This window comes from Pan troglodytes, chromosome 4 (genome assembly GCF_028858775.2).
Source record: "Pan troglodytes isolate AG18354 chromosome 4, NHGRI_mPanTro3-v2.0_pri, whole genome shotgun sequence".
Taxonomy (NCBI): Eukaryota; Metazoa; Chordata; class Mammalia; order Primates; family Hominidae; genus Pan; species Pan troglodytes.
Genome location: NC_072402.2, coordinates 79,811,396 through 79,829,439, shown reverse-complemented (window position 1 = coordinate 79,829,439; position 18,044 = coordinate 79,811,396). Strand labels below are relative to the sequence as shown.

At 39.6% G+C, this 18,044-nt stretch overlaps 1 protein-coding gene across 1 annotated transcript; it reads left to right on the top strand.

The window, feature by feature from the left end:
- The first annotated feature begins 2,255 nt into the window (after positions 1-2,255).
- LOC741486 (uncharacterized) lies at positions 2,256-17,256 on the top strand. The gene is made up of 6 exons (XM_063811012.1): positions 2,256-2,633; positions 3,756-3,913; positions 4,928-5,095; positions 13,411-13,494; positions 15,939-16,057; positions 16,166-17,256. Exons 2-5 carry the CDS (start codon positions 3,899-3,901, stop codon positions 16,017-16,019), a joined length of 348 nt encoding a protein of 115 aa, XP_063667082.1. The 5' UTR covers positions 2,256-2,633; positions 3,756-3,898; the 3' UTR covers positions 16,020-16,057; positions 16,166-17,256.
- Positions 17,257-18,044: the final 788 nt, after the last annotated feature.

The window sequence follows — 18,044 nt, the reverse complement described above, 5'->3', positions numbered from 1 at the left end:
ACTAAAAGAGCGAGGGTGGGGCTTTCTTTCCCCAGATCTCAGGTGAAACTTCTAGGTTGACAGCAAAATCCTCCTTTCATTTATAAATGGACTATGTTTGCTCTGGAAGCATCTGAGAGGATAAATATGGGATTCCACAGAAGCCACAATGTTATTTTTACAGTGTCTTTTCTCATTATAACTTCAGTTCAAGTCTTGTTTTTTCTTCCTCAACCTCTGTTTTTTTCTGGGGGAAAGGGTGGTTGTGTTCCTCATGTGTGAATGCGTGCACATGTATGATTGTGTGTATGCATACACACATAGTAGAAGTTCTTTCTTTCTTTTTTTTTTAGACGGAGTTTCGCTCTTGTCACCCAGGCTGGAGTGCAATGGCACAATCTCGGCTCACCGCAACCTCTGCCTCCCAGGTTCAAGTGATTCTCCTGCCTCAGCCTCCCAAGTAGCTGGGACTACAGGCGTGTGCCACCACGCCTGGCTAATTTTTGTATTTTTAGTAGAGACGGGGTTTCACCATCTTGGCCAGGCTGGTCTCGAACTCCTGACCTAATGATCCACCCACCTTGGCCTCCCAAAGTGCTGGGATTACAGGCGTGAGCCACCACACCTGGCCCTACACATAGTAGAAGTTCTTTCTTCTTTTTTTTTTGATTTATTTTAATTTAATTTAATTTAATTTTATTATGATTATGCTTTAAGATTTAGGATACATGTGCACAATGTGCAGGTTAGTTACATATGTATACATGTGCCATGTTGGTGTGCTGCACCCATCAACTCGTCATTTAGCATTAGGTATATCTCCCAGTGCTATCCCTCCCCCCTCCCTCCACCCCACAACAGTCCCCGAAGTGTGATGTTCCCCTTCCTGTATCCATGTGTTCTCATTGTTCAATTCCCACCTATGAGTGAGAACATGCGGTGTTTGGTTTCTTGTCCTTGCGATAGTTTGCTGAGAATGATGGTTTCCAGTTTCATCCGTGTCCCTACAAAGGACATGAACTCTAGTAGAAGTTCTTTCTAATTGAGGATCCTAAAAAGATGCAAAGACTGACTCTCTGAATAATGTTTACCTGACAAAAAAATGTTTGCACCATTACTTTTCCTAATTTTTCCCACCTGGTGAGATTATCCTGAATTGTGGTATAAATTTGGTCATGTTCTACCTTGGAAAAATATGAACTCTAAAGAATGTACAAATTAAATAATGATTATGTGATGTTAGGTATATATACTCTTAATTATTTAAAGAGCCATTTGGTAGCAAGTATCATTTTAGTATTTATAACAGGCACACTAATTTTATCCTGAGAGATATCAAAATATAATGAAGATCTGGGTAAACATGTTCATCCTCAGTTTAAGTTTAAGGTTAGATTCCACCTTTATGTTGTATCTTAAAGCAACATTTTAGGTACCCTTGGAGAGTAGCCAGAATAAAGGACCCCCAAAGCTGTCTGGTCTGTGTCTTAATCCCCCGAATCTGTGATTATGTTAGGATACATGGCAAATAAGCATTAAGCTTGCAGATGGTATTAAGATTTCTAATTAAGATGACCTTTAAGACCGGGAGATTATGCTAGATCAGCCGGATGAGCCCCGTGTAATCGCAAGACCATTCACGTGGCCAAGGAAAGTGGAAGAGTCAGTGTCAGAGTGATGTGATATAAAAAAGATGTGACTGGCCATCGATGGCTTTGAAGATGGGAAGAGGCAACGAGCCAAGAAATGTGGGCAGCCTCTAGGAAGGCTGGGAAAGGGAGGAAAACAGATTCTCCTCTAGAGCCTCCAGAAAGGACATCTGAATTTTAGCTTAGTGAGAGCCATGTTGGACTTCTGACTTGCAGAACTGCAAGATAATAAATTTGTGTGATTTTAAGCCACCAAGTTTGTGGCAATTCGTTACAGCATCCATAAAAAAGTAACACATCTTCTAACTCAGGCTATGCCTACAGAATACTAACAAAAAGCCACTTAAAAATAACAATGTCGGCCAGGCGCAGTGGCTCACGCCTGTAATCCCAGCACTTTGGGAGGCCGAGGAGGGTGGATCATGAGGTTAGGAGATCGAGACCATCCTGGCTAACACAGTGAAACCCTGTCTCTACTGAAAATTCAAAAAATTTAGCCGGGCATGGTGGCAGGCGCCTATAGTCCCAGCAACTCGGGAGGCTGAGGCAGGAGAATGGCGTGAACCCGGGAGGTAGAGCTTGCAGTGAGCCGAGACTGTGCCACTGCACTCCAGCCTGGGCGACAAAGCGAGACTCCGTCTGAAAAAACAAAAAAAACCCCAAAAAACAAAAAAACAATGTCATGGTATTAGTTAAGGCAAGTGATATTCGCTACCATAACAAAAATCTCTAAAAATCTTATGGCTTAATATAATTAGAATGTATTATTTGCCCCAGAGAATTCAGACAGATGTTTGTTTCTGCTCTAGTCACTTTCCATATAGTCATTCCAAGTCCAGTCTTCTTCCATCCTGTGGCTCCGACTTCTTCCAAGACCTTAAAATCCTTTCTCCTTCCAGCAGATGCAGAAGGAGAGAATGTGTGGAGGATTATGTAGAAGGATTTCACGGGCCTGGCCTGGAGAGGACACATCACTTCCAACTCCATTCCATTACCAGAGCTTAGGTGAATGCATGTGCCTCATTTTAAAGCAACATTTTAGGTACCCTTGGAGAGTAGCCAGAATAAAGGACCCCCAAAGCTGTCTGGTCTATGTCTTAATCCCCCGAATCTGTGATTATGTTAGGATACATGGCAAATAAGAATTAAGCTTGCAGATGGTATTAAGATTTCTAATTAAGATGACCTTTAAGACCAGGAGATTATGCTAGATCAGCCGGATGAGCCCCGTGTAATCGCAAGACCATTCACGTGGCCAAGGAAAGTGGAAGAGTCAGTGTCAGAGTGATGTGATATAAAAAAGATGTGACTGGCCATCGATGGCTTTGAAGATGGGAAGAGGCAACCATTACCAGAGCTTAGGTGAATGCATGTGCCTCATTGCAAGGGAGGCTGTGAAATGTAGTCTAGCTGTGTCCTCGAGGAAAAGGAAATTTGGAACTTGACTAACACATAGCAGTCTCAGCCACAACTGGGCAAGGCCATCTTTTGACAAAATATAAAAAAACAGGGACAGGGAAAAACAACAAATTTCATTGTGAAGTAGAGTCAATTAAATAATGAGACGCATAATAGATAAGCAGCTATTAGCGCTAGTTTAAAATACTTGCAACATCACTGAGGGATTCCTGAAAAGTCACTTAAGGTCTCTGGGTCTCAGTTTTCTCATCCCGGATACAGCCATAAAAATCTGCCCTGCCTCAAACTTGTTCTCTGTCCCAGCTTTTGCCAGTTTTCAGGTTTTTAGAAAAAACAGAAAGACACTAAACATGTTTATTTGTTTGCATGTGCATGTCTAGAGAATGTGAGTTACGCTATTTTTTATAAATGAATTTTTCCAAATTGACTAGTTAAATATAAATGCATAGTTTCTTTTTGTTAGGTTGCCCATCGAAATTGCCATTTTTTTAGCTTAAATATGGCCAAATGACGGCAATTTCATGTAGTCGAATTTAATATATTACATTAAAATAACATGTTGGCTCTTTTTGTATAACCAAGAAATGACTTAGGAGACTGTTTCTGATTACTGTAAATCTTCACTGTAATTCTCTATCATGATGTCTTGTTTATTATCTTCCCGTATTTTGCAATTTGTAATTTATCTGTCTGTTTGCTTCTTTAAAGTCTATTTCCAGAAGATTATAAGCTTCATGGGGGTAGATGCTTTACTTCATTCATCACTGCATCTCCAACGCCTAGCACAGAGTCCTGAATTACAGGCTCAATAACTATTTACTGAATGTGAAAACAGAGCTGCTTGAAGATATATGAGGCTAATTGAGGTGACAATATCACATAACTTTTATCTGAGATTGCAAATAAATTGTTATACATATTCCAGATAATATTTTTCACCTGTTTTACTTCAATTTTTATAAAATCCAGAATTCCTTTCAATGCCAACCAAAACCACTACGCCATTTGTGTACTACGAAAAAGCAGTGCCTACACTGTTGTAAATGCTTTTCCATGAATTACTTTGGATAGCTAAAGACTGTGACTTTGAAGCTCGTAGTGATTCAGTATTATTGTGAATTGCGTAGGTGAGAAGGGACATAGAGGTTGCTGAACCTCTCTTTACCCAAACCCTCCTAGACTGGTGCAAATTTGTTCAATTTCTAACATCTTCCTAGAAGAACATTTCACACTCAGCTTTTGGAAACACTTCCAATGATACCATATGTCAGTGTTGTTGGGATTTTCTTCCTTTTAATTTAAATGCTTGTACTTAGGTCTGTTTCTTCTTGTTGTTAAGTGAAAATAGTAAAAGACTGTCATCTTTTGGGTGGTGAAAATTCGTCAAAGCCAAGAAAACCATCTTTTAATAATCACCAGTTCTCATTGTTCTATGTTCATGTGGTTTTGAGATGTTTTAGACCCATCTCCAAAAATACCTGCACCCCAGGCAAAACTGGTAGCAAAACAGCAACCCGGATGTTGGTGTGCATGTTAAAACGTTGTTCTGACTCACAGAATTGGAATGTAATTTACTACTGGGGATAAACTCTGTGAAAACACCTCCATGATCAAAATAAAAGATGAAAAAGAAGAGCATCCTTGGGCCCCAGGGAGAGAACTAGATCTGATGGTGTCTGGTGCAGCTTGCAAATGTGAACATTTCTTAAGGCCACTACAGGACAGGAATATAGGAGCCCAGAAATAATTGAACTTGAAAATGTTCCTGCCCATTTGGCTGAAATCAATGGTGAAAACCCCTATGGTATTGAATATGTTTTTAAATTTATATTAAATACCTCCGTTTTTTGGAAATTCATTTTGCTTTTCTTTTTACTTAGCTTGTGCATTTGTTGGCTATTGCTGCTACAGTGGATGCTGTTGTTCAGTATTCAGATATCAAGAAACAACTAGCCAAAGTAAGGAGGAACGAGGGGCCCATGAAGCTCAGTAGAGCTTGTGATAATATTTGCAAGAGAAGACTGCCTACCAAACTAACTTCAGAAAAGGTGATGATGATGTTCCCTACTAGCAAATACAATGTCATGGAAATAGAGTGTTAGGTACAAAGATAAAATCAGAAACACACAAGTCCCCTGGGAGATGCAGCAGCAACAGGAGTGGTGTATAGGGCAGCCCTAGTAATGTGAAGGAGGACGGATAAGATTGAATTTGCTCATGAAGAGGCAGTTTCTTGTTGCATCTTTCTCAAAGCACTTCTTTTTATCTTCTATGACACTATGTTTTCCTAGGTAGTAGGTCTTTCTACCTGCTCTGTTTTAATCTCTGGGTAATCTTCTACCTTGAGTCTCCTAATAGAGAGCCTTCCCTAAGACTCCTTTCTCACTCCTCTCCTATGACCTGTTTAGCAAGCAAACCCTTCTCTGTTCTCTGGCTATGATCTCAGCTCTGGACCTTGTATTTCCAAATGCCACTGATAATTTTTCATAGGCATGTGCATTGTAATGCACTGTAAAGTTGAATGGAATTCATAGGAATGAGACACTTCCCTCATCAACCAGAGAACAAACAGAATATATTGGTAACTATATATGCCTCAGGACAGATGTTCATGTATCCTTTATAGAATCTAAATATAAGCATAGTATTCTGTCTACATGGAATCCTCAATGCAAGTTATTGACTGACTGACATAAATCTGAGTAAAGCATTCATATAAATCTGAGTAAAACTTTATGTAATAGATTATAGGGGATTTTTTAAAATGAGCTATGTAGGGTCATTAGTGTTGGGCTGATAAGTGACAAAGAGAAATTAGCATTCCTTGGCTCCCATTTTGTGCCTATCTTCTCAGAGTTTGTCTTGACCCCAGGGCAAGAAAGCTGTGCCTCATATTCCTGCACCAGTCAGTCACTTGTTCAGAGTTGCCTGGGGACTTTCAGATCTGTGTTTGTGTGGGCTGAGGCCCAGGAGCACTTTGGTAGCCCTCTAAGAAAATTGGTGTGAGCTTTGGAAGCAAGAGCACACAGAAGCCAGGGGAGGGTCACACAGCAATGGCAGGCAGAACACTGGCAGTCTCCTCTACACCAAGAAAAAATTTAATATCTCATGAAGCATAGTATTAATATAAATGTAATTCTGTCTTCTTGGAAATTCCAGTAACATGGAATGTTAAATGGATGCTTCCAGAGAGACATCATCAACTATTCGAGATTTAACTCTCACCACTGCTTCTTAAAATGCACCAGGTGGACCCCTCTCCCAAGCTGTGTAGCTTGAACACTTCACTTGGTGACAAGGCTGGCATTAGGATGACATGCTGAGGGCAGCTGGGGCAAAGGACATGACACCTGATGGCTATCTGACAAGCTGAGGCCAGGAGAGTTATACTGTCCCTTCCTGCATACAGAACTCTGAATTCTAATGAGGACTAAGTTCTGATTTTTTTATCTTGCCCAAATTCCTAGCTAAGGGGTCTGGGAAGTCATGCCCTACAAACCATAAATTCTCATTAGGTGGGTTTTATTTAACCTGATATATCATGACTTACTTTCCAACCTGACTCTGGCATAATGAAGTGACATTGTTGTCTGGGGTTGAATACCTGGGGTTTGTTGTCTCATGCCAAGAAAATTAAGGACATGGACACACACACAGAGTGGGTTAAGGAGTGGAGTTTAATAGGCAGAAGAAAGGAGACAGCAGAGCAGCTCTCTCTCTTGAGAGAGAGGTTTCTGACAAAAAAGGGAAAAGTGGCCAACACAGCAGATTTTATAGGCAGGCTTGAGGAGGTGGTGTCTGATTTACATAGGGTCCACAGATTGGTTTGGCCAGGTGTGCCATTTACATGCTGCATGGGGAAGGCTGGTCATCCCACCCTAATCATATTATGCAAAAGGCCCCTTGGCCAGTGCCATCTTGTCTGCTCCTTACTATACACCTGGCTGGCAGAGAAGGGAAGATGGAACTGCCATTTTGAACATGATTGACACAACTACCGGCATCTAGTTCTGCAGCTCAATTTTACAGGCTGCCCTTTGTTAGAAAGGAAAATGATTTGGGGCTGCTTTTCATTAAAAGGAAAACCTTACTGAGGACTTCCGTACCCTCGTTATCTGCCTAAGTAATTTCTAACTCCTGTATCAATAACATTACAAGGAAGAAAATAAAAATATTTTACTCCAAAACATATTTCTTTGCCATATCTTGAAATGGCCCTGCAAAGCTGCCCTTTGTGGGGGAAAATTTGCATCTGTAAAGAATCCCTGTTAACATAGCTAGATCTTTTTCTTTCAGGCCCTCCCAATCCTAAAGAGATTAACTGAAAGTCTAGCACCTTTTAAAGACCTGAATAGGAAACATCTGTCATCTATTGTCTCTAATGGCAGCCACTGTAGACCTCAAAAAAACCTTGTCTCCACAATCTTCTTAACCTGAATATTTCCTTTCTATGGATCCCAGGTTTTTAGACAAACTCAATCAATTGTCAGAAAAGGTTTAAATTTACCTATAGCCTGGAAGCCCCCCTCCCACCCCCTACACCCTTTGAGTTGTCCTGCTTTTCTGGACCAAACTAATGTATTTCTTAAATGTATTTGATTGATGTCTCTTGCCTCTCTAAAATGCATAAAACCAAGCTGCACCCCGACCACCCTGGGCACAAGTTCTCAGGACCTTCTGAAGGCTGTGTCACGGGCCATAGTCACTCTTTGGCTCAGAATAAATCTCTTCAAATGTTTTGCAGGGTTTGACTCTTTTGTTGACACTAGTGGCTTTGGCTTTGTGACACTACAAGAGGCTTGAGAGACTGCAAGAGATGCTAGAGAAATTCTTTTAAAAAAAAGGGAACTACTTTTAAGAAGAGGTATGACTGAGAAGAAGGGAAATAAAACTTTTTTTATTCTAAAACAAAACCTAAACATATCAATAGTATTGCCCTTCAAAATAGCACCCTCATTCCAGCAACCCGTATTCCAGCAGAAGAGCAGCCATCACTCAACTGCCCCCCAGGGACTGCTATGAGCCAGCTAAGACAATCAACATTTTTACTTTAAAGTTACACCTTGATTCAGTCTCAGAAACGTGAAATAAAATGTGGTAAGCTGTTTTACTTATTAGATATCACTCCAAATGATTTCAGTTATTTACAATTTTTTAAAAATCACCTTCATGATTGAAAAATTTGGTGAAAAATGTCCTCCACTGAAGACATCATTCAGATCCAGAAGGCATTAAGCAGAAGTACCATCATCTAGATATTAAAGGCCCCAAAGTACTAAGTTAGAATTACTAAGCTATTTCATGTAAATATGGATTTTTTTTCTTTTTTTGCCCAAATTATCCAGGCAATTTACTTGTTTTCTTCTGTAGCACATAGTGTGTTATGGCTTTGTCATGGTTAGTGCATCTTACCAGGTATGCAGTTTTTTCTGCATTGTAGTTTAAAAAGTAACCACATAAATTATATAGCAAAAAGGCTCACATCTGCTAGGAGCATGACAGAAGCACAAACTTAAATTGGAGTTCCTGTCAAAGTCTATGCTGTCATGTTCATGGACATAACATTGATCCTGGATTCCTGTGGCCACTAACTAAGGCTGGGAGCAGAAGAATTAAAGGTCAAATGCACTCTTTGCATTCATGACCATTGAACAGTAAAATCCACTGTGAGTTGAAGGTTTCCTCTGTGTGGTAATTAATACCATTTCATGGTATTTGCCAGTTACACAAGAATGCACAAAGTTGTAAAAATGTTGAAAATAGTTAAACCTTGATGGCTTCTGTCACTTTGTCTCATAAAAGGAATAGAAACAAAAGAGGCAAAATTCCTTGTGGTTGTGTGAGGAGAATTCCATTCACAGAAGGACCTGCTCAGGTGAGCAGACAAAGGACACAGAGAGCTGGAAGTCGTTTAATTCCATTTTTGCTGCAGGTAGAGCATGCTTTATCTGAAATGCTTGGGATCAGAAATATTTCAGATTTTGGATTTTTCTTGAATTTTGGAATACTTGAATATATATACTTGGGAATGGAACCCAAATCTAAACACAAAATTCATGTATGCTTCATATACACCCTATACATATAGCCTAAAGGTGATTTTATATAATATTTTAAATAATTTTGTGTATGAAACAAAGTTTGAGCACACTGACCCATTGGAAAGCAAAGGCGTCACTACCTCGGCATTTTGGATTTCAAATGTTTGGATTAGAAATGTTAATGTACCTGCTTCTTGAGAGTTCATCACAGCTTGGGGAACAGAAAAAACTCATTTGACTGAAGGAAAAATAACTCCGATATGGTAGCACAAAACATTTCAGAATCATAGAGGTAAAAGAGTCTTGGAGAGAGAATCTGTTACCTTCCTCTGACTTCAAGAACAGCCATTCTAATGAGGCAGTTATGTTTTATATGAAAATATCTACTCTAAGGCAGGGAATGCTAAAACTTATTGGGTAATGCATTTCAATCCCTAAAAATTAAGATATGTACTAATGCTCCTGGTTCTATTAACACCCATTTTTTCTTCATTACTAATGGAATTGATAATCAGTTAATCATTGTCATATGAATAATTCTACCCAAAAAAGGACATTCTTAAGTCATTCTTCAGCTTTAAAAAAATCTCCAGGCTTATTAAGCCTGGAGATAAATATAGGTGTAATTTTCTTACCATTTAAACAATCTTTTTGATTTTTTTCCAAGATTCACTCATCTTAAAATAAATCTGGTTTTAGCTAATACGCTTCAAATTGTTGTTAATAAATAGAGAATTGACACTACTTATCCTTCCTCATCTTCTGGTAGCATTTTCTAGAAAGCTGGCCAAGTTTTAGAAAGAGTGTTGTATCCACAAGCCAATGAGAGAATAATTAGCCAAAACAAGGACTAAATTCACAATTATGTTTTTCTTTGTACCGTGCCTAATAAAATAAAATAGCATATGTGAGGCAAGAAGGCTTTAAGGAGGAAAGAAGAGGAAAGGGGGTTACACAGTTTGTGGAAAAATCTAAATATTTAGGAAATAGACATTATACTCTTATTCTTACCAGTGGGGCTGGGGCTCTGAAAAGTTAATGGGAAATATCAGTGTTTCTGTGCTAATGAGAGTGCTCATCAGAGAAAGGATAATACAAGAAACGAAACAACTGAGCAGGTGAGAGGGTATGGGATCCAGGTAGAGGGGGACTAGATTTTGGTAAAGCAACGATAGTAAATTCAATGTAGCTGAAGAATTGCAGTTTGGGAACTGAATGCAGGTATGAATTGTTAGATATGATGGTGGAAAGCTGATGGTGACTGCTTCTATGATGTCTGTAAATGTTACAAATGAGAATAATAGGAAAGGTGAGGGAGTAGGAAATTTGGGGGGGGTAGAAAAAAGGATGTGAACTAGTAACTTAGGAAAACAGAAAGGTGAATAAACTAGGCATGTGTGGTAGGATTGCCCATTTGAGGTTAGTGGTCTGGATATAAAGTGAGATCGGTCAGCACAGTTCTTGGGTGGCCAGGGCAGTCTCAATTTTAGTTGTTGATTTTTTTTGTATTATCATTTGAGAGATACTTCTCTTTGCCCATTGGCTGTTTGGATAACCTCTTGACGTGCTAAAAGTGTGGAGGGAATGTCCAAGCCCACTGCTGTCTGGAATCACAACCTTGGACTGTGTCACAGCTGATAAGAGATAATGAAACAGAAGGAGGTGCCTAGGGAAGAGAGAAGCAGTTTTTCTCTGAGCTGGAGTATACTCCCTACAAGTTGAAGATAAGAGAGCTTCAGGGAGGCCAGCTTATAGGTCAAGACGCAGGAAGCAAGGGCCTTAGGATGAATAGCCAGCACCATCTTATCCTAGACAGCAAGGCTCCATCCTATTGTTGATTCTGGGAGTAAAATGGTTTCCCTGATTACTAAAGCCTGTTTATTCATTCAGGCCACAGAAGCAAGTATGTTCACACCATGGCAAGCATACAACAAGCTTTTTTTTTTTTTTCCTATGCAGCATAATTTTATTTTTTAACTTTTAAGTTCAGGGGTACATGTGCAGGTGTGTTACAGAGGTAAACTTGTGTCATGGGGGTTTGTTGTACAGATTATTTCATCACCCAGGTATTAAACCCAGTACCTATTTGTTTTTCCTGATCTTCTCCCTCCTACCACCCTCCACCCTCTGAAAGGCCCCAGGGTGTGTTGTTTCCCCTCCATGTGTCTATGTGTTCTCATCATTTAGCTCTCACTTATAAGTGAGAACATGTGGTGTTTGGTTTTCTGTTTCTGTGTTAGTTTGCTAAGGATAATGGCCTGCAGCTTCAACCATGTTCCTGCAAAAGACATGATCTAATTCTTTTTTATGGTTGTATACTATTCCATGGTGTATAGGTACCACATTTTCTTTATCCAGTCTATTATTGATGGGCATTTAGGTTGACTCCATGTCTCTGCTGTTGTAAATAGTGCTGTAATGAACATACATGTGCGTGTATCTTTATGTATGTATTTATTTATTTATATTTTTTTGAGATGGAGTCTTCCCCTGTCACCCAGGCTGGAGTGCAGTGGCACAGTCTTGGCTCACTGCAACTTCTGCCTACCAGGTTCAAACGATTCTCCTGCCTCAGTCTCCTGAGTAGCTGGGACTACAGGCGTGTGCCACCACACCAGGCTTATTTTTGTATTTTTAGTAGAGACAGGGTTTTACCATGTTGGCCAGGCTGGTCTCAAACTCCTGACCTCAGGTGATCCGCCAACCTCAGGCTCCCAAAGTGCTGGGATTACAGGCGTGAGCCATCACGCTCAGCCAGCATATGTCTTTATAATAGGACAATTTATATTCCTTTGGGTATATAACTTATAATGGGATTGCTGGGTCGAATGGTATTTCTGTCTTTAGGTCTTTGAGGACTCGCCACACTGTCTTCCACAATGGTTGAACTAATTTACACTCCCACCAACAGTGTATAAATGTTCCTTTTGTCTACAACCATGTCAGCATCTGTTATTTTTTGACTTTTAAGTAATAGCCATTCTGACAGGTGTGAGATGGTATCTCACTGTGATTTTGATTTGTATTTCTCTAATGATCAGCGATGTTGAGCTTTTTTTCATATGATTGTTGGCTGCATATATGTCTTCTTTGAAAAGTGTCTGTTCATGTCCTTTGCCCACTTTTTAATGGGGTTATTTTTTTCTTGTAAATTAAATTAAGCTTTTCTTAACACTTTCTGTGTCATCACATTGTCTCAGACCTTTGTTTCCATCTAGCTGTGTTATTTCTGCTCTTTCTCCCCAGTGGCTGCTTGTTTTCTTCCACATCCAGCCCTCTAAGTGGGGTCTTCTCTGAGGCCCATCCTTGGTTTTCTCTTATGATCAGTTTATACGCCCACTCTTAGAAAGGTGAATCATTCTTTTGGTTCTAGTGCTCTCCTTGTCTCCCACTTTGTGTTTCCATAGAGATAAACATCAGAACTTCAATGTGTCTAAAATCAAAACATTTGCTGTCTCTTCTCCTGGGTTTACTACATGGGATCACGAAGTTACCATTCTCACCATCTTATAAGCTGGAAACCTTGCAATGTCATTACTTTATACTTTTCCTTCTCCATTACTTCCAATCTACCTCCACACCCTCTCCATTCTACTTACATAATGGCATTTTTTATCCATGCTTTCTTCTCCATCCACTCTGCCATTTTCTTCAGGAACTACAGCTACTCTCTCAAGGACTACTTTGTAGCATCCTAAGCTGTCTCTCCAGCACTACTGTCTCTCTGCTCAAAGCCTGTACACCACTGTGCTATCATCTATGGTGTGCTAATACCATGGTGTTCTAATTGATCCTGTCCAATAAAGTCCAAAGTACTTAACGTGGCCCTCGTGGCCTTCAATGATGTCTCTAGTCTTTCCAGCCTTATTTTCCGTAATACATGTATCCTCACCACATCAGTGGCACAATAAAACTCTCCCCAAGTATGCCCTATTCCCTTTCCTCCATATCTCCTCTCACGTCATTTCTTCAATAATCACTTTCTTCTTTTCTCATAATCCATCCCGAGTTAAACATTCCAGCCTCCTCAGTTTAACTGTAGCTGGCATGACAACATTGTTTCTACATATATTTATAATAAAAACATATAAAATGTATAAAACATAAAAAAGTAATTGGCTTAAAATGTTATGTATTTAATTACATAGACATACATATATAAAGTTTTCAAGCCAATTATGTTTTAGTTTTCCATTATAAAAGATATGCCAGCACACTGAAGAAAATCTGGGAGATGCAGATAGGAAAGAGAAAGATATAGCTCATGGAATGATCAACATAACACAACCACAATGAGGACACTAGTACATTTCCTTCTTTAGGTGTTTCTGGTTGAAATCGTCGTGCCCAACATTCCACCAGGTTCCTCACATGTTGAATACATCAAAGCCTACTCCACCCATCTGGTGAGTCTTGATTTTAACTCTTAGAGAACTCAAAGTTGTACTCTTCTATTGCTGCTCTGATACTATTTTTATAAAAGGACTACATTATTTTTGTTCAAAGCAACCAAATTAAATCCATAGAATCCACAAAAAGATAAATTTAACCAACAGCTCAAAGGCTTGACTTTCTCACCTTTTCCCAAGAAGGCATTTTTGACAATTTTATCAGTTATCTAGGACTGCCATAACAACATACCACAGGCCTGGTGGCTTAAACAACAGAAATTTATTTCTCACAGTTCTAGAAGCTGGAAGGCCAAGATCAAGCTGTCAGCTGGGTAGGAATTTCTCCTGAGGCCTCTCTCTTCAGCTTGCAGATGGTTCCCTGGTCACTGTGCCCTCACATGGTCTTTTCTCTGTGCATGTGTGCCTCTCTGCTGTCTCTCTTCTGTCTTACAAGGACGTCAGTCATACTGGACTAGGGTCCCATCCTTATGAACTCATTTAACTTTAATTACCTCCCGAAAGGTCTTATCTCCAAGTACAGTCATATTGGGTGTTAAAGCTTCAACATATGAATTTCAGGGGGACGCAATTCAGTCCACAACTGTGAGGGAAACTTCTATGGTCTCTTCAACATAGGACAAATGTACTAATAGGGATCTCATTTTTTCCCCTTTGCTTTGCTAATAATATGCGATTTGGAATAAGAAAATGTAAAGTGCCACCATAGATTTACATTAGCATCAAATTGGAAAGTTCACTTCTGAATCATTTCACATGGCTGAACATTCACATTGAAATTTTGCCTCAGGTGTAATTGTAAAAACTGCCCTCCATCACTTTCTACTAAAGGGGAATCAAAGAATACCAGTTTCATTAACTGAATTTGGTTACAAATCACACTGATACCAAAGGGAGGATAAGTGTTAGGTCTAGCGATGAGGCAGCTGCTGTCACGGCTTTTCCCATTGAGTTTCCAGTCCATCCAGAAGAGCAGTATCTCCCTTCCAAGAGATAAGTTTATGTTGGATTTGGCACAGAAGGCAAATTCTGGTCTGATATATGTAAGATGTTGACATTTCCAAAAGAAAGTCACAATGTGTTCTCTCCCAGGGTCACCAATAAGTTCTGAATATGAAACACAACAGGGCATCTGTTCACCTCTCCCCGAACTTCTAGAAAGTAAAGTAAGTTGCTCTGCACAAGAGGCTTAGTGGATGTGCTTCATCATCACAAACAGAGGTGTCAATTATGGAAATTATGGAGAAACAAAGCCATGTGCTGCTTGTCACTGGGAGGGGTAAGACAACCAAGAATCCAGAAAACAAAGGCTCTCAAAGGCAAGCCAGAAAACAAATCAAACACCAAGTGATCACACTGAAAAGAATAAATGTTACAGTACAGCATTTGATTCTTGTACTTGTCAGTTGGCTTTGTGGATGCCCTCAAATTGGAAGCTTGATGTTGGAAGAGCCCTACAGGGATGAAATCAGAAAGGAACAAATATGGGCTGGAGAAGTGATCAACTGTTTATCACAGGCCAGTCCCCAGCACTTAGAAAAGGTCTATATGTCAGAGGACCTGATATAGTTTGTGGCATTACGGGATTTGCTTTGGGAATCTAATAAAGGTGCTTACAATAAAGGCAGTCAAACCGATGCACTTATAATTGCTATGGGGTAAGGACAAGATACATTATTTAACTTGCTAGAGGTCTTCAAACTTCATTTCACAGTTATTTTGGTGCTCTTTTCTTCAAAAATCTTCTATGAATACAAAAAACACAAATGCGTCGAATGATGCAAATTCCATCTCCATCGTTTCTTGCCAGCTCTCTTAGCGAGGTGCTAATGAGCAATAAAATGGTCCCTAAACAGGCTTTTGGAAAGAGAAGGAAGAAAATCCAGGAACCAGGACAACCCAAAGCTGGATCATCACTCAGAATGAGCTACAAATTATCTTAACTGTCTTCTACAATGCTGCCTGAAATATTAGGTTTCTCAATCCAATTGTCACACGGCATCAAAATTATACCATTACCACTAGGCATTTCTCAGCAGAGAGTTTTCTAGGTAACAATGCTTCTTTTCTTCCTCTTTCTCTTCATAAACAGAAAAACATGGAATCCATATTTTCCCTATAAGATAAACATGTGATTCACTTACCACAGGACTGTCTGTAAAATAACTCTGGCTCAGGGTGTGGACATCATCTCACCCATTGTCATCACAATATTCTTTAAGTAACCACTTTCTGGGATAGAACTGCCCCAACGAGGTAGCAGCCAGGTCACATGGTGGTTTTAGTTTACTCTCTCAAACATGCAATTCCAATGACAAAAAAAAAATGACTCTTAATGATGGGTTCAATAATAGTGGGTGTGGAAGCACTTACAGTTCTAGGACTAAGCCAGGTTTTGTACCGAAAATTAAATCACTGAAATGATATTTTCTTTTAAATAGGAATGGACAAGCAGAAATGACTCACTGTGTTTTCCAATTGCACTCAAGACCTGTCTCCATATGCCCTCCTCCTCTGCTTGAGCAGAAGGTGAAAGAGGTTGTGTTGACTGTGGAATTTGGTGAGCTTATGAATTTCTCAATGAGTCAATTTTCTGAAAACCAGTAGCTTATATTTCACAAAGTTTCAGTGTGACATAATTAAACTTATTTACTATTGACTTTCATAGGCCATTGAATCTTGAAGACAAATGCTCTTTGACTTCACTACAACATCAGAGGGCACTTGGCCAAGGAAGACTAGTTAGAACCAGCCTTTTTGCAAACACAGCTGAGGTATTTATCCTGTCTTTTCTTTATCACAAAAGTAGCATGGAGAATAATGGACAATAGAGTTCAAGTGGAGCAAGAACTGTCCAGAATTTGGGGAAGAAGTCACATATCAGTCCTGGCCATGATAACTGGGGCACATGTACTATATCCAAGTTGATATCCTTAATTTGGGGAAAGTTTTCTTGCCTTTCCCACAGCCTCCCAAGCCATTGACAATCCCCACATTCAAAACATTCTCATTCACATTTCTGATTCACTTTGGGCTACAGGAACAACAGATGTTGAGTACTTCTAGGGAGCAGAGCCATTATAGGTGGAGGTAGATCTTGCAAACAGAGAGGTAGAGAGCTTTCTCGAGACCTTTGGACCAAGCAGATGACATCACAAGGTGTACCTTATGCTAAGTGCCTGATCTCTAAGACCCTCCACCAGCGTCAGAGAGACAGCATGCTCACAACATGACAGCTGGTCATACAAGGTCAAGAAGAACATGAAGACCAGCCCACCCCTGAAAATGACAGATCAAACTCAGCTTCACAGTGTCTCTTATTCCATCCCCAATGGTGTTTAAAAACACACTTTGTCTTAAGGAACAAGGGGAACTGACCACGTGTTCACGACAGTTCATTTCTTACCCTCTGCTTTGGCTTGACCAAACTTTAGTCAGGTTTCTCTCCTCCACAAAGATTCCTAGACTTTGGCTGTCCCCCAAGTTTAAGCAAGCACTGAAACACTAAGGAGCAGAACATCTGTTAACAGCTCATCCTGAAAATCAACTGACCATAGGAAAAAACACTCCCTATTGAGATATCCTGGTTTTGCCACCTGCTTGCCCACACTTCATGCCCTTCTCCTCCACAAAGGTCTGGCTGGTTCTTCTCCCTCCATACAAAAGAAAAGCTTATTTCTGTTTGATTTTGAGACATTTGCAGATATCTGAGGTTCGCATGTTCTTCCTATTGCAATAGTCTTTTTGAGTAAAGTCTCTAAGTCTGATTTGTTTTTAATTAATGTCATGCAACTGGATACTTTATAGAAATAAGAATAAATGAGCCACACATATGCAACAACATGAGTGAATCTCACAAATATAATATGAAGCATAAAAAGCAAGAACTAAATGGCTATATGCTGTATACTTTATATGAAGTTCAAAAGAGGAAAAATGAACATAAATTGTTGAAAGTCAGGATAGTGGCTCCCTTCAGGGGGGCAATTGCTGGAGTGGGACAAGGAGGGCTCCTAGGACACTGATAGTATTCTGTTTCTTGATCTGGAATATATTCAATTTGTGAAGAGTCACCTCATGACAGACTCATAATTTGGAAAACTTTCTATGTGTTCTACTCCAATAAAAAATTAACTTAAAATTGAATCTCTTAGAATTATAATTTATTTTTCTCAAACAAACTTGTATGAAGCAAAAAAAAAGGGCCTCAATGCTTTCTAACTAGCAAATGAATGCATATCATTTACATATGTGACTTAGTGATAGAGTTAGAGAATAAGATAAGTTAGCCCACAGTTAATAATTTAATTATTTAATTTAATTTAATCTCTGGTTTTTGTGTTTGATGGTCACAGGAGTATAAATATCTTTGGAACTTTATTTTCTGGTGTGTTCACTACCACTTAAGGAACTGTCTTAGTCCACCTGCATTGCTATGAAGGAACATCTGAGACTGAACAATTTATAGAGAAAAGAGGTTTATTTTGGCCCACAGTTCTGAAGCTGTATGGGAAGCATGGCGCTAGCATCTGCCCCTGGTGAGGGCC